General features: G+C 43.4%; 1 protein-coding gene across 3 annotated transcripts in view; it reads right to left on the bottom strand.

Moving 5' to 3' along the window:
* Positions 1-23,602, bottom strand: part of LRP6 (LDL receptor related protein 6) — a 196,133-nt gene that overhangs the window by 17,787 nt on the left and 154,744 nt on the right. For all 3 annotated transcript variants that reach the window (XM_037914179.2, XM_037914184.2, XM_043533900.1), the window contains 6 exons: positions 15,965-16,167; positions 13,736-13,947; positions 12,148-12,338; positions 5,419-5,628; positions 3,767-3,892; positions 1,191-1,427 (listed from right to left, as the gene is read on the bottom strand). In XM_037914179.2, coding sequence (XP_037770107.1) covers positions 1,191-1,427; positions 3,767-3,892; positions 5,419-5,628; positions 12,148-12,338; positions 13,736-13,947; positions 15,965-16,167 — 1,179 coding nt within the window. The remainder of the gene's footprint in view (positions 1-1,190; positions 1,428-3,766; positions 3,893-5,418; positions 5,629-12,147; positions 12,339-13,735; positions 13,948-15,964; positions 16,168-23,602) is intronic.

Raw genomic sequence — 23,602 nt, 5'->3', positions numbered from 1 at the left:
CTGGTGAGCTTTCTTTCTCACACTAATCAGACAGGACAACACCAGTATGATGTTTTTTAAACCACCTGAAACTTTGCAGCCAGAAGTTTCTCATCCTAGAGACAAGTTATCAACAGAATCAGAATCTAATGATGTGAAAGACTGGATGGCGTGGCAGGACTGGAAGTGGATAGGGAGACTTTCATTCCAAACCAGTCAGCTTGTTGAAATCTGGCTGAGATCATTAGTTTCCTAAATCATTCCCAACTGAAGACTGGCTTGGGGCCTGCATTCTCAGCCCTCGTCCTAGCAACTGACTTTAAAGCAGTCCCTTCAGATTCAGAAGTTTTTAAGGCCTCAGAAGAGGAAACTGATTGAATGGATGTGCGAAAATGGCTATCCCCTCACACTCAGAAGCAGCCCCTCCAGGCCGAGGCTGAAACATACTGTCAGGGCAGTCAGATGGAGGAGGACAACTTGCGTGTGTTACACTTGTTTTACTGACACAGGACTTCAGACTCCAAGCAACTTCCAACCAACATGAAAATTCATTTAATTTACAAAAAACCCTCTAAAACTACAAAAATCGGAGGCTGTTCACATTTGGAACACTAGTATCACTTAGAATCATAGAATATCAGGGTTGGAAGGGACCTCAGGAGGTCATCTAGTCCAACCCCCTGCTCAAAGCAGGACCAATCCCCACTTCTTTGCATGCTGCCTTTTGTTGGAGTTTGCAGTTGGAGGACATCGCCAAAACTCTCTAATCCATCTGCATTCTCACCCATCCACACTCACACCCACTTTAAATTCCATTGTATTCAGATATTATATAATAAATTAATAGTAATCTCATTTTCCCACAGTTTCCATTAGTCAATAAGAAGCATTCAAACAGCTCTCTCAGCATACAATTAAACACAAAACTAAGTCCAATGCTTTGAGATTTTTAGAGCTTGAAATAAAATATCATCTCATTCTTAAATGGCATCAGTAGACCTCAAAGTGCTTTACAAAGGAGGTCAGTTTCATTATCCCCATTATACAGTTGGGGAAACTGAGACACAGACACTTGCCAAAGCTCACACAGCAAACAAGTGACGGAGCTGGGAATCACATCAAGATCTGCTGGCTCCTAATCTAGTGCTCTATCAACCAGGGACCAGATTTTAAAGGTATTTAGGTGCTTAACTCTCAAGCATCCACTATACCTTCACAGTTCTTTTCATCTGAGTTGTCCTGGCAATTTGCCTCTCCATTGCACCGGAAAATGCTGTCTATGCACTGTCCGCTTTCACACTGGAACTGGGAGTCTGAACAGACAGGGCAGTTCTTTTCATCACTATGGTCTTCGCATTCAGTGAATCCATCACAGCGCCAGGCCACTGGGATGCAGTCAATCTCCCCCGTGAAACAGGTGAATTGCTGAGGGGAGCATGTTGGGGGTTCTTTTAAAAAAAGGAAACAAAAACAAACCCAAAGGAACACATCAATAATCCATGTCTACAAGCAGCACATCTTAAAGGAGAGAGGTGGGAGAACCCAACTCTTTGACAAACATACCCCATGCAAGGTATTTTTTCCCCTCAGTGATTGGTGCAGCTCTGAGCTTCATATGCCAGAGTGCAGGCTCATGTAACTGGAGTATACAATCTGGCACAAAGAGAGGACGAAGAAACATATGCACGCAAAATTCAAAGGACAATTCTCCACCAGCACAGTATACCCTTCCCTTGTACTTCATTAAGTCTTCAAAGGTTTTCACTTGAAGTCAACACACAGAGTGTGTTTCTCTTCCTCTTTTCCCCCTTTCCCGCAATCCCACTGTGTGCACAAAAAATGGCTCGCTTTCTTTTTAATGTTCAACAATAATTGTATAGAAAACATTAAAAGGATATAATGTGCTGCAGATGGATGTGCTGTGACTCAATGTCTAGTTATGTGCCCTCTATAACTGTGTTCAGCCAAACTTGTTTTAAAAAGACAAAAAAATTGCTCCATCAAGTCAACTCCTGCTATCTCCACACAGCTGTTAGCAGTTATTTAACATTTACTACAGTAACTGTTAATCTTATGTAGTAAGCGTGCATTTTTTTTTTTTTTTTTAAACGAAGAGGCCCTTTTTTGGCCTAACATTAAATTTGCACTCAGAAAATATCTGGATTATGTTAGTTCTTTTTCCACTGTGTGACCACATGTCGCCTGGCTGGCTACAGAATTGCTCAACAAATCCACTCAAAATGTCAACAGAAAGAGAATGAAGCTCCTGAGCTCTCCTCTACCTCCCTCCTTGAACCAGCAGGGCCTGGCCAGAGGGGCAGCATCTTCCATTGCTCTATGACTCTCCCCCTCCGCCTCCAGCTGCAGTTTGGAGTGGTGTGCATGGGATGACTTTGAAGATGGAAATGAAGAGGAAGAAGGAAGGATAGATGGTACACAAAGCAGAAGACCCCAGAATCAGAACAATCGACAACAATTTGGGGAAACAATTTGCTATTTTAAAAATTCAGTGCAAGAATTGCATCCGATGAAGTGAGCTATAGCTCACGAAAGCTCATGCTCAAATAAACTGGTTAGTCTCTAAGGTGCCACAAGTACTCCTTTTCTTTTTACGAATACAGACTAACACGGCTGTTACTCTGAAACCAGTGCAAGAATTGTTGATCCTCCACCTCTTGTTTTGAGAGAGAGAGAGAGAGAGAGAGAGAGAGAGTGTGTGTGTGTGTGAGTGTGTGTGTGAGTGTGTGTGTGAGTGTGTGTGAGTGTGTGTGAATTTAGCAGAGGCAAGAAGTTGACAAATCAGCACCCTAGAGACTAAAGTCCTCTGTTTAGCCACAGATCAGGTACAACGAAGGCAAAAGAGGTTCCAGTTCCCCTCACAGTACTCTGCCTAAATTCTCATCTAGAAGAGCCACCTCCAAGCCCCATGGGTTAGTCAGTCCTTGGCCTCTGCTGAGAATACCCCCAAGGGTGCTAATTACCCACCTCTAGGGTGGTGCCAATGAGTAGACTAAAAACTCATTTGTACTTCCTGTTGATACTTATTGCAGAATTATGAGCCCCTAAACTGAACCTGCCTGAGGTAGTTACGACAATTTTTTCTACCAAATGTTAATCAGGGCTTTGAGTCTTACTGTACCCACAATGATTTTTATTTTTCCAAGCCACTTAGGCACGGTTCACAAAAACAGTGCTCTGTGCTCCCTCTTTAGCAGCAGCTAACTTAAAAATACCTCTCGCCAAGAGCTATGTGTTTAGCACTGGTGGTCCTGGGGAAGCCACACAAAAGTGTTGTAGTGTGCTTTAAAGTAGCAGGTTAAACAAAACCAGCTCGATTAATTTCAGCTGTTTTCAAAGCCACCTGTGTGTCAAATAGAAAATGTCATACTAACAAAGGTAGGGAGGGGGAAACAGCTCAGCTTTCTCAGATGGTATTACAAACCACTGAATAAAAAAAACAAACCTGAAATAACTCAGTGTCCTTTTAGTTACTAAGGACAATGGAAATCTGTATCTTGAAAAGCCTTATTGCCTCAGAGTTAATTAATACCACTCACTGGGACAGGTTAGTTGTGGAGCTATTGAAGAGACCAAAATGGTATCCAGATACTCGGTGTGGAAAAGCATTGTTCAAGACATCTTATGCAGGAAAGCTCATCCCCTCATGGCACTTACCTTTCCCCCTCCAGAACTTCTCCCAGATTGAAGCATGTGGCTAACATGAAGGCCATCCTAACCATATGTTAGGGGTTCAACTAAGGAAATGCAGACAACTGGAAGGACTTACCTCCACAGGATAGTTCATCCTGAAGCAGAACAAGGTGCACTGGACAAGAACACCGGGTTGTACCGTCACCCTTCACAATACAAATGTGCGAACACCCGCCATTATCTTGAGAACAAGGATGCTGTCCTGCAATTTATAAACAAAATCTTTATGCAATATAACCCCAAACCCACATGTCTGGTTGAGATTATTTAGAGAGAAGAAATTAATTAGTAAATCTTGGGTAAAAAATAATCCAGATTTACTTTTTCAGGCCCTGATCCCATAATGAGCTCAGATGGGGTAGATCCCCTGCAGTGGGGCTCCTCATGGACACAGGAGGTTCACCTGCATGGAGCTCATTATGACAATGGCCTGCCTCCCTTTCTCCCTTCCCAAATGGAAAACCTTCAGGACAAGCAGCTCCAGAGTATCTTTTTTCCTTCACAGACATTTATAATTATTTGTGATCTGAAGCATCATAAAAAAAAATCACGCAGTGCAACCTTTTAAAAACAGGAAACAAAACCTAAAGGTTTGTTTCTTGGGAAAGGTGGAATTAGTTCTGGAAGAATACAACAAAAGTGCCTAAAATTTAATACTGCACTCACTCGCTCTCTCTAAGCCAATAAAAAAAAAGCAAACTTTTCTGATTTACGAAGTCTGAAGTATTTGCACTGCCTCCAAAACTCAAATGAATATGATCTAGATAAATATGTCTTTTCATTTTAATGTTTAATAAGGATGCCCTGTTTCTTCTTGAAATTCTTGACAGATTTACTGTGATTAATGGCAAACAAAGCTAGTAGTCGTCTGCTTTAATTAATATCCCCAGACAGTTTCCTAAAAAAATTCTCCAGTTCAAAGCACACATCATACTTATGTTAACGTGATTGCTTCCTCTATGATGGCTGTGGCTCCACTTGGCTGCACCCATCCCCAGCCAACCCCCCATTCATTTCAAGTTAGGAAAAAGTTTGTGCTCTTGAAAAAAAAAGTTTAAAAACTATTTGAGTGTATTTACTCCTGGTGAAAAGGGCTGAAGTCCTCTAAACAGACAAAGCATGTGGCAAGCTAAGCTTAACTACTTCACCCCATGAATGTGCCACAACCCTGATCCAAAGGAACCTCCTCTAGGACTAAGATGGTATTTTAGTCTCTATATCCACTCAATCCTTAGTGTCTGTCATAGGACTACCTATAAGGTTGCCCATTAGGATATGTCTACACTGGAGCTGAAAGGTGTAATTTCTACCTCAAGGAGACCTGCACTATATCATTCTGATCAGGATCAGAACTCAAGGCAGCTAGCCCCTCCAGATGCTCGCACCACCATGGCTTCCCTTCTCTTTAGTGTGCCAGCTCAATCAGAGCTAAAGTAGGTATGTCTCCTCAAGCTGGGAATCACACCTTCCAGCGCCAGTGTAGAGACATCCTCTGTGACAAAATGTGATAGTGGTTTTTGTGATGGTCTCCTGTCCACTGGGAGTTGTACTGGGAAAACTCCACACAGGCCCCTTATCAGCCTTTTGGCCACTACTGATCTGGGGTGGATTTAAATCAGTGACATCGGAAGAAATGTTTCCCTATGCCATTAATAATCCCCTGTTGCGCCACTTCCCACCCCAACCCCACACCCCCAATTGCTTCTTGCTAATGGGGATGGTACTTACTGTATTCCTGGATGTTTAGTTCTTTAACTGCATGTATGTCGCTGAGCTGTGCAATACGAGCCTGGACTTTCGTACGTCCTTCTCGACCAGTCATGTCGATTTTTTCAATCATTTGTTGTTGCTTGTCAATCCAGTACAGCCAGTTTTCAAATACTGTCAGCCCAACGGGTTGCAAGATATTGGAGTCTTCTAAAACTATTCGATTTGCCCCTTTGGAAAGGAGGTTGTGGTTTAACAATTGGAAGAGACCAAGATATCATCATGAACACATTTTACATAGATGTCAATAAGCATATTACACACGCACGCACACAGTCATATGTCCTCAGTAGTTGTCTGGATTTAAATTCTGCAGCCAGATCCCCAATATACACAGTACACCAGCGCGGGGAGTGGAAGCTCCAAGGTAGCTTCAGGGAAATGCAAAAAAATGGAAGGTGTTTTTAATTTTATATTACAGTGAGTAGTATAGTGAGCACAGTACCACTTGTGTTACTTTGATATTAAATTCAGCTTTACGCTGACTCAATTTTTTCATTTTGTACTGCAAATTGTACTGTACTGATAACTCACAACTGCATTCTAGAAGCAGCTAGATGTTCCAACTGCTGGAAGGGTATAAGGCATAAGAACGGCTATACAGGGCCAGACCAATGGTCAATCTAGCCCAGCATGCTGTTTTCCGACAGTGGCCAATGTCAGATGCTTCAGAGTGAATGAACTGAACCAGTAATCACTGAGTTATCCATCCCATTGTCTACTCCCAGCTTCTGGCAATCAGAGGCTAGGGACACCCAGAGCATGGGATCGCATCCCTTACATTCTTAGCTAATAGCCATTGATGGATCTGTCCTCCATTAACTTATCTAATTTTTTAATAACCTCATTATAGTTTTGTGCCAGGGCTTGCCCGGGCTGAGCCCAGGCATCTCTAGGCTTGGTGGTTCATAGCCCCAGCATCTCTGGGCTTGTCGCATCAGTTATGAAAGTAAAAAAATTGCTTGAGCCCTGGCACCTCTTTCATTACAAATTAAGTACGGAGTGCACTGTGTGAAGTACTTCCGTTAGTTTGTTTTAAACCTGCTGCCTATTAATTTCAGGGGACCCCAGTTCCTGGGCATCGTGAAGGGGTAAATAACTCGTCCTTATTCACTTTCACCATACCAGTCATGATTTTATAGACCTCTATCATATCCCCTCTTAGTCATCTCTTTTCCATGCTGAACATACCATTCTTTTTAATCTCTCCTCATCCAGAACCTGTTCTATACTCAACCATTTTTGTTGCTCTTCTGTGTATCTTTTCCAATTCTAATATATATTTTTTGAAATGAGGTGAATAGAACTGCACACAATATTCAAGATGTGAGCGTACCATGGATTTATATAGAGGCAATATGATATTTTCTGTCTTATTATCTCTCTCTTTCCTAATGTTCCTAACGTTCTGTTGGGATTAGGTTTTCCAATGTGCATTACTTAGCACTTATCAACACTGAAGTTCATCCACCATTTTGTTGCCCAGTGACCCAGTTTTGTGAAATCCCTTTGTAAATCTGCTTTGGATTTAACGGTCTTCAGTAATTTTGTATCATCTGCTAATTTTGCCACCCATTTACCCCTTTTCCCAGACCCTTTATGAATATGTTGAACAGCACTTGTCTCAGTACAGATTCCTAGGGGACACCGCTACTTACCTCTCTCCATTCTGAAAACTGATCATTTATTCCTACCCTTTGTTTCCTGTCTTTTAACCAGTTACTGATCCAGGAGAGGACCTTCCCTCTTATCCCATGACTGCTTAGGTTACTTAAGAACCTTTGGTGAGGGACCTTGTCAAATGCTAGTACACCATATCCACTTGATCACCCTTGTTTTTTGACCCCCTCAAAGATTCTAATAGATTGGTGAGGCATGATTTCCCTTTACAAAAGCCATGCTGACTCTTCCCCCAACAAATCGTGTTCATTTAAGTGTCTAATAATTCTGTTCTTTACTATAGTTTCAACCAATTTACCTGGTACTGAAGTTAGGCTTACCAGCCTGTAATTGCCAGGATCGCTTCTGGAGCCTTTTTTTAAATTTGGTGTCACATTAGCTATCCTCCAGTCATCTGGTACAGAAGCTGATTTAAATGATAGGTTACATACCACAGTTAGTAGTTCTGCAACTTCTCATTTGAGCCCCTTCAGAACTCTTGGGTGAATGCCATATGGTCCTAGTGAATTATTACTGTTAAATTTATCAATTTGTTCCAAAACCTCCTCAACTGACACCTCAATCTGGGACAGTTCCTCAGATTGGTCATCTAACAAGAATGGCTCAGGTGTGGGAATCTTCCTGCATCAGTGTTCACGGCAGAGGATGTGAAAGAATTCATTGAGCTTTTTCAGCAATGGCCGTATTTTCCTGGAGCACCCCTTTAGCACCTCAATTGTCCAGTGGCCCCACTGATTGTTTGGGAGGCTTCCTGCATCTGATGTACTTAATTTTTTTTGCTGGTAGTTTGAGTCTTTGGGTAGTTGCTCTTCAAATTCTTTTTTGGCCTGCCTAATTATATTTTTATATTTGCCTTGCCAGAATTTATGCTCATTTCTATTTTCCTCAGTAGGATTTAACTTGCAATTTTTAAAGGACGCATTTTTGCCTTTAACCACTACTTTTACTTTGTTGTTTAGCCATGGTAACATTTTTTTGATCTGCTTACTATGTTTTTTAATTTTAAAATGTTTAATTTTATTTGAGTCTATTATGGTGTTTTTAAAACATTTCCATGCAACTTGCAAGCATTTCACTTTTGTGACTATACCTTCTAATTTAATTAACGTCCTCATTTTTGTGTAGTTCCCCTTTATGAAGTTAAACGCTACTGTGGTGGGCTTCTTTGGTGTTTTCTCCCCCACAAGGATGTTAAATTTAATTACATTATGGTCGCTATTACCAAGTGGTTCAGCTATAAGGCAGTTTGGGGTTTTGGCTCTCATGAGGTGATTAAGACTTTTGGCAAAGAGGAGGGGAAGTACTTTTTTTCCCCTAACCCTTCTGGAAAGAATCAATAGCAATTTTAAGTTTCGTGCATGGGCCTGAACTCTTCGGCCTTGTCTTCATCAGGGAAAAAAGGGGAGTTGTTCATTCATCACTAATATGATGTAAAATCCTAGTGAAGACAAGGCACTTTGTAGTTTTCACACTAGTTAGTAGGAAAATGTAAACCCTTGAAGACTATGGGGGAGTTAACTCAACCTGCAAACTAGTGTGAAAATTATAAATTGCCTTGCCTTCACTAGGTTTTTACTTTGCGTTAGTTACCATGTGTTAGTTAATTTGAATTAGGAATATACCCTTTTCCCCAGTGAAGACTCCCTCTCAGTTCTCTATATTAGCAACCCTCGGCAGCGACCAGGAGAAGCACATTAGCTGAATGTTTATGCTACAGTGACAATTATTTAACAGCACTGACTTTTAAATGGTCATTATTAGATTTCAGAGTTAAAATTCCATTCAGATGAAAGGGAGCACAGTTCATACTTGTCTCAGAGCTATTGCTGAAGATGGCCTGTAAACTTACTCTGCGCTACTTTACATTGACTTTTTACATTTATTTTCTTCACAACTCTAGGGCTAGAAACTTATATTTAAAAAAAACCCCAAAGCTTAGATTACACTACACAATTATGCTGTGAATTTGGTGACCTGTAAACAGATTTAGTGAATTTATTATGCCCTGCACTTATACTTACTTTTACTCACACACACTCATCACAGGAACTAAAAGTATAGAGAACCCACAGCTGGAATGTTTGGATCCAAATCCAAACACTGCCAAACCTTCTGGGGTGTTCAGGTCATTTCTATCAAACTTAAAAAACAAAACAAAAAACCCCTACAGCAGGTAATAGCTTGTGAATGTGTTCAACTACACTATGCTTTGCAAAAAAAGTAATTGACATTTTTAAAAAAGACTAGTACAGTGAACCACCACATATAAAAGGAATGTGTGGCCAAGATTTGCTTTTGGGACCAAAAAGTTATCTATTATAATGTCCGAATGTTTTATTATTTCACGTTTATTAATATAAATATGTTTTGCATTTTTATAGGCTTTCATTAGATGCTGTCACAGTGCTTTACAGTAAGTTAAACTAATTATCATCTCCATTTTAAGATGGGTAAAGTGAGGCACAGATAGGTTAAGTAACTTGCCTGATGTCTCATCGTGATTAGCTGATAGATTCTGGCCTGGTCTACATTTAAAACCTAGAGAGTGACTTTCCTACAGTCCACAGTGGTGTTAAAAATCCACATCCCTGAGCGCCGCAACTATGTTGACTCTTAACCCCCAGCACAGACACAGCTAGATCAATGGAAGAATGCTTCCATCAACCTAGCTACCGTTGCTCAGGGAGTAGGAGTTCCTACAATAACAGAAACCCCCCATCTTTCGCTGTAGTCTATGTCTACACTGTAAGGTTATGCTGGCATAGCTAAGGTGCCATAGCTATACTGCTACAGTGCCTGTAGTGTAGACGTGTTCTGACACAGCACCTAAGAATCCTCCCCCCGCAGCTTTAAAATACAGACAGCGCTTTCACTTCTTGATCTGGAGCTACACCAGTGTTGAATTTGGCCCTAGGAAAGATGTTAATGGATTCTGTAGAAGGACATATCCAGCTTGATGCAGGAATTACTAGGGTGAGGTTCTATGGTGTGTGTAATGCAAGAGGTCAACTAGATGACCACAATGGTCCCTTCTGGCCTTAAAGTCTATGAGTATGAGTCATCTGTTGCGGGAACACTAGCTGTGAGATGCCAAGAAGGGGATGGAGAGGCGCACAAAGGGAAGCGTGACTGTTACTGTCAACCTTTACAAAAATAAAAAAGTTTTACTTCTTTGGACAGAGTTCTTTTATGATCCAGTGAGGAGGTGGGGGATCTACATGACATTTCTCAACATATTGCACAAACTTTTAGCTTAAAAATCTCAGTCTCTTAAAAGTACCTCAGTTTTTCACCCATATTTATGACTGAGATTAATTTACTATTTGTGACTAAACCAAGACCGTGATATTTATCCCTCATATAAATAAGAAATCCTAAAGTGAGGACCACAAAGTTCACAAAGCGTCCACTAGTCCCACCAGGATTGTCATAAAGGAAGATCCTAAAGGCTTAGAAATCCATGTTTGCTCAAGAATGAAACAAGACTAACAGGACTTCTTTTCCTGCCATTACTTCCCTCCTACATGGGGGAAACAGACTGGAATAGCCATTTCAGACTAGCTGCCTGTGTGGACACACCGTTCCAGAATAAAAGTCAATGTATTCCAGAATAATTAGTGTGTGTCCAAAATAAACTAATTATTCTGGAATATACTGACCTTTTAGTCCAAACTAGTGTCCACATAAGGAACTATTCCAGTCCATTTCCCTGTGTAGACAAGCCTTTACTAATGTGAGAAGTCCAATTGACTTCAATGGGATTTCTATTATTAGGACAACACAACTGGGCCCCAGGTATCTGTTGGGAGCATTCTCCTCTCTCCTATCCTATCACACATATGAAGCATGCGGTCTCTCTTTGTAAGAGTAGCAGCATCTGCAGACACAGGAAGCAAGAGAGTTTTTAAGAACACAATGCAGAAAAATTATGCTCTCAGTTTAAAAAAAAGGCCTATTAATCAGCATTCTTTAACTAGCAATCTGTCTGAACGGATCGGATTTACACTGATAAATTGCTGTAACTTATCTTGCAGTGCAAATGTCTAAAGATGAGTGTTTTGGAAAAAAAATTCTCCATGTTCATGGAAGGAATGGTGAGGTTTTAATAAATAATACATAAAATCTGATGACAGCTTTTTTTTTTTTTTTTAAAGTAAGATAATTTAAAAACAAAAGAGTAGGTTTATAATTTACACCAGCCTTCGACTTTGGTGTTCTAAAAATTGACATAACAGATGCAAAAGGAGAAATAAGGAACGAGTAAGTTTCAGATGTCAGTTAAAACCTGCAGATACTGAATCTGTGGTGGTCAAGGTCATCCAAGGATACATCATACCAAAATTTCAATGTTTTAATGCACTAAGTGTGGTCTACTGGTTATAACACCCGATTAAGAGTCAAGAGTTCTTTTTCTGGATCTCCCATTAACTTACCGTGTGTCATTGGGCAAATTGCATACACTTGCAACTGAAATAATACCACTTGTCCTATCATACAGACATGTTATGAAACTTAAATAGAAGATGGAAAGCAAATTGGTGTCCTTGGATGGAATGCACTACAGAATTCCAAAGCATTATTATATCATTAATGAGCATATATCAATGCAATACTTTACTACCAAGTTCACTTAGTTTCCATCACCAGTCTCTACTCTTACTCTCATATCTCATACATGCATGCAGATGGGGGAACGGACATGCATCTGAAGTACAAGGACAGACATTGCAGGTATTACATAGTTTCTGTTGCCACAGGGACAGAAATGGCCAGTGCATGCCGACTTAACCCTATAGCACAGATTTTTCACCAACTGTACACTTCCTGGTTTGCCTGACAGGTACTAGTACTCAAAAAAAGTGATGTCCATGAAAAAGAGCAGTGATTATTTGTGAACTGGCTTTGAGGGAGAAGCTAACCAAGGTCTTGAAACTAGAAACTGAAGTGAACAGCACTAATATTGAGCAACTAAGAGTGCATATAAATTTCTAAACATAAGTTTTACTTTACCTGAAAGGTCACTGCTCTCAATTCTCCGGAGCTCTGAATCAGCCCAGAATAACTTGCTCAGCTGGCTGTCAAGGGCCAGGGCAATAGGTTTACTCAAGCCACTGAAAAAGAGGATCTCCCGTTCAGTTCCATCCAGTGCTGCCCTCTCGATTTTGGGTGACCTTTCCTGCAGATTAGTGAAATACATGTACCTGTAACAGGAATAGTTAGAGTCAAACAGATTCGTAAATTATGCAGGTTTTTATTAAATAACTTTTTTCCCTCTAACAATGTCTCAGAGAGACAAACATCCCTTCTCACTACTGTGCGAAGCGGGAGGGAGGAGGCAGCTATTTAAGACAATAACTGATTTGGGAGTAAAAAAAAACATTTTCAATGTCAGGCTAAACTGTCCCTTCCCTTTTGCAGGTGCTCTGCACGGGTAGGAGGAAGGGAACATAGGATACCTGGGCCTAGTACACATGCAGGAAACAGGCTTGCTCTATCTCTCAGCACTCAGGTGTGCAAGGTGGGAGGAACTGACCATCTGTACAGGAGCTGTTTCTAGGCAGGATGGGGCCATGTCTCTTGCCCTGCATTTCACCAGGATGCGTGTGAAGAGGGCAGGAACGTAACCAGAATTCTCCTACAGCTGGGGCCCAGAGCTCCCTGCACCCAGCCCCACACACTCCCCCTGCTGCTCCCCAATACCCAGTCCTGCACCCAGCTCCACACATACTCCCCTCCAGCTTCCCCACACTCAGCTCTGAGCTTTCCCCACTGCACCCAGCCCCATGGTCTCCCTGCCCTGAAAAGCACCATCCCCACCAGGAGCCAGGCGGTTTTGGGAGCTCCAGGCCCCATCCTTCTTCTGCATCTCTACTTCCCAGGAAGCCCCAAAAGCTTGGATCCAATCCTCCCCTCTCCTGGGGACTAGGAGTGTTGCCTACTCCACTTCTTCCTAGGGACTGGGGTGCCCATGAGTGCCCAAAGGACTGTAAAGGTGGGGTGGGGGTGAGGAACATGGAGTTGCAACACCCCTCAAATCTATGGGGCAGCTAAGCCAAATTTGAGTGAGTAATGTTGTGACCTGGTGCATGGGGTCGCAGTGTCACTCAAATATGGCCTGGCTGCCTCTCCTTCACGACAGAGGGGTAGCTGTGCCAAATTTCTAGCTCCAGTCCAGGGCCAAGTGGGGTGGGGTGGGGATGGAGGGAGGGTGAGCCCTCTACCCCCCGTTGCACCCATTTAAAGATGTATCAAGTCCTGCCCTGTATTGGGCTTCTCTTCTTCTATAACACAACACTACCACCCTCTAATGGCACCGCCTCTCCATCCCAACAAGGCTCAGCCTCAGGAAGGCCATAATTGAACCCTGCTAACCTTTACCAGTGAAATCCTGGCCCCAATTAAGTCAGTGGAAGAATTCCTATTGACTTCAATGGGCCAGTATTTTACACTAAGAATTTTAGAAGTCTCAACCTTCAGCACCAATGCAAAAGTTCCAAAGACACCCTTATTTTGATGAAGGGTAGCCAGAAGCTAGAAGATTTATTAATAGGATCTCCAGGCTGGATTTTCCCTACTATTCCACATTACAACTACATACCCTTTCTCTGGGTTCACCACAATGGCCCGGGGCCTGTCATCTTCTCCTTTCAGCACCACGCCCATCGGTCTCCCATCCAAGCGTGTCACATTAATCACATTAGTGGCTTCACAAGTCCAGTAGATGTAGCGGCTGTAGATGTCAATGCTCAGATCATAGGGCTGCATGTCCAGGTTCTGATTGGGAACCAGACTCGTCACCACAGTAAGGCTCTGGGAAATCACCAGAAGGATATTACATTCAGTGCATCACCTAGAACTGGATCCGCTGTATGTGAAATTCTTCAAAGTTAGAAAGAGGCCTCCAGAATATAATCCTAAACCAGGAACACATGTTCAGTTGTTTCTCGCTCTTTCGGTCCCTTGGTGAGCAACAGCAGAGTGAGCAGTGGACACAAAACATACCCTGGCAGATTTAGGGGGATGGAAATCATACCATTTGGTTGCAGCTCAGAAGAACTGATGTTGTTGTTGGGCTTTGTGGGGGTATCAAAGGTGGCTCGGGGAATGGCACCGACACTCCCCAGTGCCAGGAGTTCTGAGAGGCTATGAACGCTGTATGACTGGCTGTACTATGCCTTAAAGGACAATTCTTGTCTGCTGAAAGTTTCTCTCTAAATTCACCAACCCAAAACAGATTACATTCGTTAAATCCCAACCACTCTAAGAGAGGAGACAGCTAGATCACTAAAGTCAAGGTTTCCACTTGGAAAGGCACTCTCTGGGCCTTGGCATGGCACAGTTTTGATGTTTCTCTTCCAATTCTATCTCATTCTCTTTTTCTTAATAAACCAAACTCCTTAGACAGTCCAGTTCCTCAGTACATAGACTAATGTGAATACAGAACACACAGCTCTCTACAACAGAAAGTCCATGTCACCAATAATCCCTAACCCTGAGCAGTCTATAGGACAGATCAGGAAAAGAAATGTTCAGGAGACCAGCTGATGGCTTGGACAACACCTCTCACATCAATCCTCCTACATCATTTTCATCACATATGTGAGGAGGCAAATCACATTAGGGAACCCTTGTAATTGGTAGAGGGGATATCTGCTAGCACTGGTCCTTGGTCTGGTATGAAATTTAGCACTTTGGAATTTTCCCATTTTACTCCCTTCTGAGTTTTCCCTGTTTTTCCAAGTATTTCAACTACATGAAATCCCCCTTTCTGGCCCTCTTCAATGTAGAGAAAATTATTATGCAGACATTATAATCTCTCCACAGATAAGATCGAAGTAGTCTTCCCTGTGACAAACACGATTTACCCCACCCAGACAACTTTATTAGAGACATATCGATCCAGCTGAAATTCCATGTATCACATCTTAGCCTCCGACAGTCTCTCTGGAAAGCCTGGAGTAAATTCAATGTGACATTCTGGGGACAAAGGTGCTCTGTAAAGTAGCTTGTCTTCCACTTTTGGAAAAGTTGCCAATCTTTTTTTTTTGGCTTGTTACATCTTCCAAAGCACTTGGCCTAGAAACTGCACACTTGTTTTATTCTGCTGGTCCTGGAGAGATCTGGCACTTTTGACCAGTTTTGGATGTTAAATTATTTAGACAGTCACAAAAAACATCCCTAAATAGGACTGAAGGATGATCGAGCATTTCAACGGAATCCAACTCACATTTCCCACCCCCTCCTTAAGAAACTGCACTTTCTTTTAACAAAAAAAATTTATGTCTTCAATTCCCCGCCACCAAAAATAAATAAAAGATTTTAAAAGTCTGAGAATGAACAATTGTACAAGCCTTAATCAATTACTGTTACCTCACCCATCCTGCACCACGCTTTGTCTCTGGCCCCATCCATGCCTCCTCTCTGCTCCCCAATCATGTGCTCCCTTTCCATGCTGCTGGGACTCTTGCAACTCTGTTTCATGCCTCTCATCCAGAGTCCCACTGGTCTACTACCCCACTCTCCTCATGCCTACACCAGAATTCCCCAACTCCTAGACAGGAGCGGCATACCACCCCAAATCTCTTACCCTCAAGTCAGTGTACCTTCCCCGGTCATCTCTATTCCCCTGCACAGACTATTGCCCCTTCTGTATTTCCTACATGAATCCTACTATCCATTTCTATTTAGGTTCTCATCACCACCAGTCCAGACCAGCTACAGCGAACCTGGAGCTAGCAGGAAGTCTGTCCGTCTATATTATTTAAAATTTAATCATTGCTTCGTATAAACAGTGCCTCATCTCTTTGCAATTCCTCTCACTGGATACCTGGCTGCCATCTTCTTGTGCCTTCCGGATAATGTTCTGCCGAGAGTCAATCCAGTAAAGTTGCTTATCTAGGGGGTCATAATCGATGGCCCGGACATTCCTGAGACTGTGGATAGGGAGTATGATATCTGGACTCTGCTGCTCATCTATCACCATGCGATTAATTGCGTTCTTCTGACTGAACAACAGGAAAGTTGTAGGAGCTTTAAAAAAAGGGGGAAACACACAGAGCAGAAACACCGGTTATCTATATACCCACTACTAACATTACTACACAAAAGCTATCAATACCTTACTTTCCCCTAGAACCCACCCCTTTCCTCCTTCCCACATATACACACATCTGCACAGACAGAGTTTTTTGGGGTTTTTTTAAGGCTTTAAAGGCATCTTTTAAAATAAATTCTTATATGTGGGGATGTAAAAAGGATAATTTCAAATGCAAAAAAAAGAAAAAGAATATGGACACACTCTTTGAAATCATGACAAGATCCAGGTATTCAATTTAAAACACTTTTCCCAAGTCTCTTCACAGCATTCTTTTAGCCCAGTGGTCTTTCCTGCAATAAAGTTACAGTGCACTGTAGAACAAGGTCCAACAGCCTCAGTAAAGTAGATCTCAAGCCTGGAAAGATCAGCAGGGGGACATTTCACCTATAAACCAGGCGAGGCAACACCTGGGGGAGTGAGGTTCCAGAGAACATCCTCTGTCTTTATTATTTTAGGCATGTACTTTGAGTATTTTTTCTGGCTGCTGCTAAGAAAAAAGTTTCACTGGCATAAAAATATACTTTTCACACTGTTCAAAATTCTGACCTAGGTGCAAGTTATTTTTGCTTTCTGAAAAACCTGGATTTCCCCGCAAGCATTTCACCAGTGACTTTTTTCTACATTTAATCACTAATTAATAGAAGATAAGACAAAAGCAAACCAAACCCCCCCAGCCCCCTACACACACACACAAAGTTTGTTGTATGTATGTAGTATATAAACAGCAAAACACCACATTTGGAAAGGTCAAATCCCTTATTCATTAGATAAACCAGAATTTTAAGGGACACATGCAAACGAGAAAGTTTTAGACCAAAACAAAGGAAGTTGTAACTGAAAGCATGCAAGCCTCCTTTCACAAACAGTCAAATCCCTCTGCTCCCCCCTTCCAGAGACCCTTTGTCATTCTCAGAGATCCACTCAGTAAGAACTTCAAAAGGAAAGGTATTAAATAATTGTCTTCATGATATCCGCAAACTCAGACTTCTCTAGCATTATTATCCAAATGAATCACTCATTGTATGTGGTGGTAGGGTAAATTTCCCAATTTAAGTCCCCCCATTCTCTGGAACTCAGTCTGGGTTTTGGAAAACATTTTTTATTCTCCAACGTAGTTTCTCCCAACAGTCATATTTTAACTATATTTCTGGAAGGAACTGTAGGTGAAACACAGCAGCATCCCAACTGGGGAACTGCTCTTCAAGCTTAATAATGCAGCGTTGGCTCTGAAATTTTGAGTTCCCAGATCTCGTCGCAGCAGCATCTCCTTCCCATAATTAAAAGAATATGTGCACACATGTGCATTGTGGTCAACAAAGGGAGGAATTGGCTTCTAAACAGAATCTGTGCTAGAATAATGCTCAGAAACACATAACCAAGTAAAATAGGCAACAGAAAGTTAAAATGATCCATGCGCCAATTACAGAGGCCAAGAGAAAACTTAAATTACAAGCAGAAAAATCTAAGTCTCCAATTACCTACAAATGAGAAGTGGGAAATCTACCAGGGTTGAACATGGCTGAAAAGCTGTTAATGCCTAATGAAAGACTCTGAACCATACTATTTAGGAACAGTTCTACATCTCTATAACATAACATGTTTCCTGTATTTTTCTCGTTGCTTTGTAACGAAACATTTCCATGAAAACAGGATCTTTACGTGACTACTACTTATTTCTCGTCCGAAGACAAAATTCCCCGCTTATGATATCATAGTTATCACCACAACTATGTCAATTATTCTTTTGACATGCAGTGAAGGAGGACATGGTACAAAGATTTTGTTCGCATGCAAGTGGTCCCTTGTAATAAGCAGAAAAGAAATACTGAAAATGTGGAGTGTGCAAAGCAGAAATGTTTCCAAGAGGATGATTTTCAAAGTATTCCATGGAGGTGACATTCTCAGAATAAGTGACACCTGATTTGGGTTTAGTGCAGCAGTTAGATCTCTTTACTCATGCATAATGCAGATGAGAGAATATCTGATTATCTTAAGCCACTGACTAATCTGAATGACACCAGCAGAAACCATCCAAGCATCCTGGCAGTCAAAAATGGAGGTTACTTACCAGTAACTGGAGTTTCTTCAAGACGTGTGGTCCCTATCTGTGTTCCACGCATTAGGTATGCATGCGCACTGTGTGCTTGAGTCCAAAAGTTTTTGCAAGCAGTGTCCATTGGCTCACACATGTGCTGTAACTCTCCTCATACTCCAAACCAAGGGCATAAAAGGTGATGCGGGCCAATGCCTTTCCAGTTTTCCATTCTTACAGCGGTTCAAACAATCCACAGCAGAGGGGATGGAGGGCAGGTAGACGGGGACCACACATCTTGAATAGCATCCTGTTAACAGTAAGTAGCCTGCATTGCTTCCTCGAGTAATGGCCTCTATGTGTATTCCCCATGTGGGAGATTAACAAGCAGTGGTAAGCCAAGAGGTGGGTGCAAGGAGGCCAGCACTGACTGTACCACTGCTTTCCTCACAGCTGTCTGCATTTGACCAGACCAGAGTGTTATGTCTTGCAATGGTCTGCAAAGAGCTCCAATTAGCTGCCCTTCATACCTCTGGGAGGCGTACGTCTCTCAGCAATGCAGCCGAAATAATCTGCCCTCTAGTAGCCCTCACCTGCTCCGGAGCGGGAATATAAGCTAGTTGGTAACAAAGGGTAACACAACTCGAGATCCATTTTGAATGTCTTTGTGTCTATGTAGCTTGACCCCTTGATCACTCTGCTACGAAAACAATTAGTTTAGGTGTCTGTTAACATCATTTGTTCTTTGCAGATAAAAGGCCAAAGCACTTGAGACATCAGAGAATGCAGCCACCTCCCTTCATCTGAGGCATGCAGTTTTGGAAAAGCTACCGGTAAATGGACTACCCGACTCATATGAAACTCAGAAGCTATTTTAGGAATGAATCTAGGGTGGGGCTATAACAAGACCTTTTCTTTATAGAATGTAGCATACGGTGGGTCCACCATGAGCACTCCCAGCTCACTAACGCTTCTGGCTGACATTTTGGCTATTAGAAAGGCCACCTTCATGGACAGGTGGGTCACAGAACATGTGGCTAGAAGCTGGAAGGGGAGCAAGCGAACAACAAAACAAAATTGAGGTTCCACTAAGGTCAGGGGTGAAAGTAAGTCGAGTGACTTACCGGTACTCTGGGGCCAGCTCTGGCCCCTGGAAGGGGCAGGGACTAGGGCAGAAGAGGGGTGGGGGGGTTGAGGGGGGTCAGAGCCAGCCCCAGCCCGCCCTGTAAGGTAAGTGCCCCCCCACTCGGGTAGCAGCAGCAGCCCGGGGCTCCAGAGGCTATTTAAAGGGCCCCGAGCGCCCCTCTTCTACCGCCCTTTAAATAGCCGCTGGAGCTCTGGGTAAGCGGCGGGGCTCCAGCGGTTATTTAAAGGGCCGGGGCGGCAGAGACAGCTGGAGCCCCGGCCCTTTAAATAGCCCCTGGAGCCCCCGCTACCCCAGGGGTCCAGGGGCTATTTAAAGGGCCCGCGGCTCCCCTGCTTTTACCGCCCCAGTCCTTTAAATAGCTGCCGGAGCCCTGGAGTAGCGGTGGCAGGGCTCCAGTGGCTATTTAAAGGGTCCGGGCGGTAGAAGCAGGGGAGCCCCAGGCCCTTTAAATAGCTGCTGGAGCCCTGCAGCCGCTACCCCAGGGCTCCAGCAGCAGGGCTCTGGAGGCCATTTAAAGGGCCTGGGGCTCCAGCCACTGCTGGGATTGCCCTCTGGGGAAGCCAGGCTTCCCCAGTACGGTACACTGGCTCTTACTGGTACGCTGGACCGGGGCGTACCAGCTTACTTTCACCTCTGACTAAGGTGCAAACTTCACCAATGGTGGAAAGGCTCTGAGACTCCTCTTCAGAAATCTAGTTGTGACAGGATCAGTGAATACTGTATGGTATTTAGAGAACAGAAATTACTGATTGCTACTAAATGTACTCGCAGAGAATTGAGCATGAGACCTGAAGACTTAAGAATAAGTAGATACTCTAAGATAGGAAGGATCCCAGCAGATTTTGGACACAAGTTGCATTGGTGAGCCCAGGCGGAGAAATGCTTCCATTTTGCTTAGTAACAGCTTCTCACAGACTCTTTTCTGCTTTGGTTAAGGATGGACTGCACCCTTTTAGAACGAGTATTCTATTTCTGATGCCCATCCAAATACAAGGCCCTGAGTTGCAACAGTCCCAGGTTGGGATGCTAGGACTTGCCCTTATGCACTCAAAGTCCGGCACCCTGGGGATGTTCTTGGGTGGGTGAACTGAGGCCTTCAGCAGATTGTAAACCGAACTGTCTCAACCAGTTGGGTGCAAACAGGAAAACATGAACTCTGTCTTCATGAATCTTTGGTAGCACTAGTGGTGTCAAAGACATACCCCAGGCAACCCTTCCATGACACCAGTAGGGCATCTTCTGTCAAGCCCTTGCCCAGGGCTACTCTGGAGAGGTACTGAGGAAGTTTCCTGTCCTCCCATGAGGTGAAAAGGTCTGATGTCAGCATTCCCATTGGATGAAGACGTCATCAAGAACCAAATTATGAATCTCCCGTACGTGATGTGTGGAAAAATGTCTGCTCGAGCAGTCCACTGGGGAGTTTTGCACCCCTGGTAAAGAAGCTGCCAATAGGAATATGCGATGGCTGATGCACCAGTTCCAAAGGGTGACTGCCTCTACGCACAAAGGGAGAGATCTCATTCTCCCTTCTTGTTTACATAAAATATTGTCGTCATGTTGTCCAACATTATTCGGACATGTCTGGATTGGATGAGAGAGGAAGGAGTTACAGGCTCACGGGACCACCTAGAATTCTAGTAAACTGGTACTCCCAAAGAGTCCAGATGCTTTGTGCCATGTAATTACCCATGTGAGCATCCCAACTGAAGAGGAAAGCATCAGGATTGAGGATTGGCTCAGGGGTCAGTGTGAGGAAAGGGATCCCCAGACCTTCTCCACTTTTGTCCACCAGAGTTTGTCTAAAACTTTAGGCAGAACTGTCACCTCTGTTTATGTTGCCTTTCTTTGGTGAGTGAGTCCAGAGAGAGAAAACAGGCAGTGAAAATAAAGCTTGGCAAACAGTGTCACGTGTGTGCATGAAGCCACATGACCGAGGAGGGAAAAGACAAGTTCTGATTTATGTCCTGGTTCTGACAGTGATCTGACGTATGAGCACGCTCACGGCCTAAAACATCTTGAGAGGCAGATATGCTCTTGCCGCAGTCGAATCCAATATCACCCCTATAAAATTTATGAGAATCATGGGGGTCAACATGGATTTTCATGACTGATGCGGAAACCCAGGAAAGGCAGAAGGCTGAGCAGAACACTGGTTGCTTGCTAGACTTCCTTGTAGGAACCGCCCATCAGTAGCCAGTCATCCAGGTAGGGGAAGACTGTAAATCCCTCTCTTCTCATCCAAGGTGCCACTATTGAATAGACCTTAGTAAAGACCCTGTGTGCAGTAGCTAGCCCAAAGTGGGAGGGACTCTAAATTAGTAATGCTCATCGAAGAGAAACCTGAGGAACCTCTTGTGGGCTGGGTGGATGTCTATGTGAAAATGTATGTCTCATGTTGAGAGCCACGAACCATGTGTGCTCCTCTAATGTGGGAATTATGGATGCCAAGGAAATCATGTGGAATTTTAGTTTTCAAATGAACCTATTCAACTGTCTCAGATCAAGAATTGGTCTCCATCCCCCATTCTTCTTGTGGATGGAGAAGTAAGGGAGATAGAATCCCCTCTCTTGATGTTGAGGTGGAACCCTTTCTATGGCTCCCCTGAGAAGGGAGTTCACCTCTTGCCTCTGAATCGCCTCATAAGAATGGTCCGTGAAAAAGAACGAAGAAGGGGGTTTGTGGGTAGGAGGTACCAGAGACTCCATCAGCTAGCTGCCATGAATAATTTTTAATACCCATTTATCTGTAGTTAGGGCAGTTTTTGCCAAATGGGGTGTGGAAGCCTTTGAATATCAGAGGAGGGGAATGAAGCGGCATCAATAAAGGGACACAGGTCTCAACAGTCCCATGGAAAAAACCTCTTCGCTTGGGGTTAGAGTGTGATGTGGTGGTGAATGTTGCAGAGACTGGGTTCCTGGGTCTATAAACCCTCTGTCTCTTGAGTGGTAGCTCCTGAGAACATTGGTGGTAAAATGGCTGAGGAGGTGGTCTTGCCCTATTAGCCCAGTTTATAGGGTTTTCTCTTAGGGGCAAGGATATAAATGCCTGTGAATCAAGTTTTGTCCTCAAGTCTTTGAGGAAACAGAGACACTCATCAGTCTTCTTGTGGAATAGGTTGATAGTATCAAAGGGCAGATCTTGGATGGTACTCTGCACCTCTGGGAAAACCTGAGGATCGTAACCACAAATCTCTCCTCATAACAATGGCCATAGCCATTCCCCTAGATGCAGTATAGTTGTGTCCACCACGGCCCGGAGGGAAATTCTGGCTATCAATCTGCCCTCATCCACTAAGGCCTGGAAGCAGGCCCTATGCCCCTCAGGGAATCTGAATTCCAAAACTTCTTATAATTAGTAAAATCTGATTTGGCCAAGAGGGCCTGATAATTTGAGATCCTGAACTGGAGGGAGGTGAAAGAAGACCTTTCTCCTTAGAAGGTTGAGTCGCTTGTGTCCCTTCTTACAGGGAGTAACCTAACCTTTGGGTGCTGTTACCTGGACCACTCAGTAGCCACCTGCACCATCAAAGCATCAGAACAAAAACTTTCCCCCCTTGGATGGAACAAAGCACTGCTTCTTAGCCCAATTAGGAGTGAGAGCACAAGAAACAGAAGTGTGGCAAATCATCTTTGCTGGATCCATGATAACGACCTTGTGATGGGGAGGGTCACTTGACTGGGACCAGATGGGTGCAGAACATCTACTAAACTATGCTGAGGTTCCTGATCTCCCTCAAGCTGAATCTAACTCTGAAGCCACCCTGGGCATTAGCTCTTGATATTGTTTAAAGTCATCTGAGAGGGATGGAGAAGATGGAGTAACTGCTTCATCTGATGAAGACGACGAGATTGCTACTGTAACCAGCTCACCTTCCCTTTCTGAATATGCTGACGGGGCCGGTTGTGGGTATCTGGGAAGTGGCAAATAGGATTCCTGCACCAATTCAGAGTGTCTAGGGTAGGGCTCCCATGATCCCCAATATTGCCAGTAGGATGGATCAATTGCCAAAGGAGAACCCCATGGCATGGGGTGGGGGAGCCTGTTTCTTGGCCAACTGTATCTGCCTGGAGGTCAGAACCATCATCTTCTTGGGCTCCTGTTTTGTGCCACCTTTGCCTGATGCTGCAAGGGCTAAGACTCATCCGAACAGAAAGCTGGATCCTTATCTCCAACAGAACCAACGGTACC

The sequence above is a fragment of the Chelonia mydas genome, chromosome 1, assembly GCF_015237465.2.
Source record: "Chelonia mydas isolate rCheMyd1 chromosome 1, rCheMyd1.pri.v2, whole genome shotgun sequence".
Classification (NCBI taxonomy): Eukaryota; Metazoa; Chordata; order Testudines; family Cheloniidae; genus Chelonia; species Chelonia mydas.
This window is presented reverse-complemented; position numbering and strand designations above follow the sequence as displayed.